Source organism: Protopterus annectens, chromosome 13.part0 (assembly GCF_019279795.1).
Source record: "Protopterus annectens isolate FY-2018-M chromosome 13.part0, PAN1.0, whole genome shotgun sequence".
NCBI classification, from domain to species: domain Eukaryota; kingdom Metazoa; phylum Chordata; order Ceratodontiformes; family Protopteridae; genus Protopterus; species Protopterus annectens.
Genome location: NC_056747.1, coordinates 625699413 through 625704490, shown reverse-complemented (window position 1 = coordinate 625704490; position 5078 = coordinate 625699413). Strand labels below are relative to the sequence as shown.

Sequence of the window (5078 nt, the reverse complement as noted above, 5' to 3'; positions counted from 1 at the left end):
TCTTCCCACAATATTTACTTCTCTGGACCCCTGTCTAGCAGGGCAACTGACATAATCCCCGGAGTGAATTTCCTATCTCCCATCCAGTCATCAAGGTTCCTTTTGAAGAGGGCCAATGAGGCGCTCTGCTTGACATGTATGGGCAGTCTATTCCAGAGTATGGGGAGTGTCTGGGTTAGGAACCTATCCCTCCAGCATGTTTTGTTCATTGTGATGACAAGGTTTAGATCCCTGGAGCGTGTGGCTCTGAGGGATTGGGATTTCTTTAAGTGGAGCATGTCCAACAGCTCAGGGTTTGACATGGCCTTGTATGTTAAGCAGAGATCGCCCCTGAGTAGACAATATGCCACAGAGTATAGCTGGAGTTTTTTTAGATGGTCAGCATATGGCATCTGCTTTAGGTCTGTGATTCTTTTAGTGAGGTATTTCTGCGGCCTTTCCAGCTGTTGCAGATGTCTTGTGCGGTACATACCAAATGAGGCATTATACTCTATAATAGGTCTAATGAGGGATGAGTACAGTGGGACAATGACCTCCTATTTTCTGGATGAAAAGCCCTTCATTATGAGGTGTGCCACATAGAAGGATTTCCTGCCTGTTGTGGAGATGTGGTTATCGAAAGTAAGACCACTTTCCACCTGTGTCCCAAAGTCTGTCATCACACTTTCGATGTTTAGTGCACTGCCACCTATGTGGTAATTCATGGATACATGTTTTTTTCCAAAGGGGATAACTATACATTTCTTGGCATTAAGCTTGAGCCCATGGCTCTGGCACCAGGCATCTGTTTTTGTAAGGCCCTTTTGTAGAATATCCACATCATTTGGGGATTCAATAATGGCTCCCAGTTTGCAGTCATCTGCAAACTTTGTTAGCCAGAGTCCCTTAGTGTTGGCCTGTACTTCAGAGAAGTAGATGCCAAACAAGAGTGGTCCCAGGACTGAACCCTGAGGTACTCCACTTATCACTTGTCTGGAGCTGGATTTGGAGTCGGTTTCTTTTACAGTCTGGGTTCTGTCAGTAAGCCAATTGGCAACCCATCGAGTGACTTAGGGATTTATGCCCAGCTTAGTAAGTTTATCTATGATTCCAGAGTGGGGGATGGTGTGGAAGGCCTTGTCGAGGTCCAGGTAGGCTGTGTGGACCGCCTTACCCTCGTCCACAGCTCTGGAGACTGATTTGAAGAAGTCAATCAGATTCAGGAGACAAGATCTGCCCTTCACAAACCCAAACTGATATATATCCATGCCATTATTTCATCCATAATACTTGAGGAAAACAAACTGCAGCAGTCTAATTCTAAAAATACAGAAACATACTCTTATTAAGGCACCCTTTTACAATCTATGTAAAAATATGATAAAAAAACTGCATTGTCACTTTAAAACAATGCTTAGATAAACATAGTTCATTACTGATGTGTCCTACCAAATTACCTGCAGGATATATATTTTAAATGTCTTTATGCAGTACTGATAATTTTCAGATTAGTTCACAGAAAATTATACGTTTTATTCTTCTTGCTGCACTGTTAGATTATATTTTCAGTGGTTTGAAATCATTAATTATACAGTGACCCCCCCCCATTAATATTCCAAAACGTGCATGCTGATTGGTCAGCGTGCCCGTTGTAAATTATACTTATACTAATGGAAAAAGGTCCGGTCGCCCAGACTTTTTCCATTAGTATAAGTCTTTTTTTTGTGTGTGTGTGTGTGTGTGTGTGTGTGTGTGTGTGTGTGTGTGTGTGTGTGTGTGTGTGTGTGTGTGTGTGTGACAGCAACGGAGAACGGAAGAGTTCCGTTGCTGTAATCTCGCTATGTTAAACGGGTTTAACATAGTGAGATATCTTAAAATAAAATCAACAAAGATCTTCCTTTCTCCGTTGCTTTTTTTAAAGCTATCTCACTTTGTTAAACTCTTTTAACATAGCGAGACACCTTTTAAAAAGCAATGGAGATCTTCCTTTCTCCGTTACTTCGTCACACAGCTCTGATGTACTGCGTAAGCATACGCATGCGCAGTACATCAGAACTGCCGCAGAATACCGGACAGCTGCAGAAGGGCAGCATGGAGGCATTATACAATGCCATTATTTAAGAAAAGTAAGTATTTTTTTCTTAAATAATGTCATTGTACAATAGCAATAACCCACATCTGGGTGTGGGTAATGCTGGATTTATCCACAGTTGTCTTAGTTTGTCCACTCGTGACCAAACTACACCAACCGTGAGTAAATCCAGCATTACCACCCACACCCAGGCGTGGTTTATTGCTTAAGTACAAACTACATTAAAACTGTATAACTTAATGTGCAGATAAATAGAAACAGCAAATACAGCAACCTTTCATTTTTCAACTGGGTATGCCTTGCCCTCCATCATTCATTTTGCAAAGAATAGATGTTAGGAAAAGGAAGAAAATCCATCCCACCTGATGCAGACTAATCCAAAAAGGATTTTCTCTTAAAATGTATATAATGAACTAATATTTACCCACAGTTTGTACAAGCATAGGTTACTTCACTGTTGTTCTTTAAGTCTAAGAAATTGCAAACATTCTTTGCTAACATTAGCTGTCTGTCATGCCTGATGTTAGCTGCTAACCAGTAGTCCAGTTATTGAGTTTCTGAGCTTTATTTTGTTTACTGGCATATTGTATGAGCTTCTTACGTATTTGTGTCAGTCTTAATTATTTATTTTTTATTAGTAGTAAATGTGTTTCAATTACAAGTGTTCCTTATAATTAGTTGGTTGGTGATTGCATATGCATTCCTGAATTCAGCCCTAACGCTCTCCTTCGGTGGTGCTGCTACACTGATCCAGTGTGGAATTGGAAAAGATGAGCATTGTGTGAAAATGCAATTCATACAATTTCATGAGTTATTTTCACCCACAGTTACTTTTTAACTCTACAAATGAAATATTTTAAATAAAAGAAAATGCCAGATTAACTTTCTGTAAAAATAGATTTCATAGTATCTTTGTATACATGTATCAGTTAAAAAAATGAAAATAAAAAAGTAATTCCTTCAAATCCACCTTCTAATCCTTCATTTACTGTGTTTATTCATAAAAATCTTTTAAGTATTTCACATAGCTAGCTAGAAGTGCTACATTTTACAACATCCAATTTTTATTCAGCTTGCTTACTGACCTAAAATATGAACTGCAGCTACATAGGATATTCTTGTGAACTTTCATTTCTACTCCATTGATCTTGATAACTGCATCACAGAGTTTACCCTGCAATCTAAGGTCATTGATTATTTTGCATGATGTAGGACTCAATTTTCTCTCCAAGTGGATCCTTTGAAGTCTAGATGCTGTTGATGGTTCTTCCATGTTTAAATTTTAATGGCAAGAACAAACTGAAATTTTTCTTTGATAAAAGAGTCAATTCTGTTTACCTATTTGCTTTTGTGTTTCTCCTACTAAGATGGAACTTTGCGTTTATACTGATCTGTACTAAAAAGTTCTAGAATCACACCATTATTGACATCATAAGTGCATAGCTACATACGTTAGAATATATTCTGTGCACTGTCAGATGTATATGTAAAAGGTATGTGATCTGGAACATTGCCTGCTTTAAGTGTTATCTTAGAAGAAAACAATTTCTTTTTATTTATTTATTGCTAATGAAATCATGTTTATACCTTAACATAACTGTCTGACAGATGATCTAAATAGCATAATCTATCATATAATTTATGTTATCAAGGAATCTGTTACAGAGTGTTGTAGCTCCAGTGATGCATACTAAGTAAACTCTCAGTTAACCAGCACCCATGGGGATTGGTAGATGCTGGATAAGTGTAGTTTCCAGTTGCTTGAGAGTTACTATTAAAAATAGACCTGACAAATACTGTACCCTATACTATACCATACCATACCATAAACACTGTATTGATTTGATTTAAATATTGAAATACAGTAATTAAAAGCCTGGCTGGAATAATAATATTTTAAACTTATTTCCGCTAGAAAGCGTGGCATGTGGTACGGTTTTCAGTGGCATGCTGAGTGGATTGGAATTGAATGAATTGAATAGAGAGAGAGAATGTTTGTGTCTTTCGGCTTTTCCCGGTTAGGGGTCACCACAGCGGAACTCCGGTCCGCTAATAATTGGCAGTTAATTTTTACATACCGGCTTGCCAGGCCTAATGCACAACCTTCAACGAAGGTATGCCCATTCACGCATGTCTCCACACAGAAGATGCTCTAGCTGAGAATCAAAACCAGACAGCGTCTTACTGTGAGGCAACAACGCTACCACAGCACCACCATGCATGTATGAAAGCAGAAGCAACTGTGTGTGAGAAATCGGAGAGGGAAAGAGTGAATGAATGCATGTATGAAAGCTGAAGAGACTGTGTGTGTAAGAGATCGGAGACAGAATGTGCAATCTGACGCAAACTGACTGAGTGAGTATGGAGCGAGTGTTGACATTTTAGCGATTTGATTTGTTTGGTTTGACTTCTTCTCAGGTTGGAGAGACAGGGAATTTATTACTATCTTCTTTTCTAAAACTCTAAAAATGTAAGGTATGTTTCTGCAAGGGGGGAAACAAAGTGCAACACATGAAAAACGGAATTGTTCATACTATACTGTATTTCTTCGATTTTTTTTTTTCTGATTGCCTGAGAGTTCTGCTTGCTTGAGTTCCAGTTAGCTGAGAGTTTACAGTAAATGCTTGGATGAACAGTAAGGTTTTTGAAGCACAATGCTGCTAATAACAGTAAAATATTTTATTAGCACACCAGAAGTTGGGTGTCAACAAATAGTCCTAAAGTTTTATGGGTTCCCACTAAGCACTCCACCTGCCTTGAGAAGAGTGAATTGTTGTCTGAAAGACTGGCCTGCTCCCTACTGCCTGGCTCTCATTTTCAAGAAAGGCAAATGATTTGATTAGCTCTCCAGATAGGGTTACTACCTATCAGAAAATGTTCCTGACAGTCAGGGTTTCTTTCAGGAAACCCAACTATGGGGAGTACTTGAGAAGTATTTTAAATCACTCTGACAGCAAACATTGTAGAAAGCATGTTATAAGTGTGTGTGTGTGCATGTGTGTGCATG

General features: G+C 38.7%; 1 protein-coding gene across 1 annotated transcript in view; it reads right to left on the bottom strand.

Moving 5' to 3' along the window:
• Nucleotides 1-3344, bottom strand: part of LOC122788351 (kelch-like protein 10) — a 114556-nt gene extending 111212 nt beyond the window's left edge. The window contains exon 1 of the mRNA XM_044055421.1: nucleotides 3157-3344. Within this exon, the coding sequence (XP_043911356.1) occupies nucleotides 3157-3344 (188 nt within the window). The remainder of the gene's footprint in view (nucleotides 1-3156) is intronic.
• Nucleotides 3345-5078: the final 1734 nt, after the last annotated feature.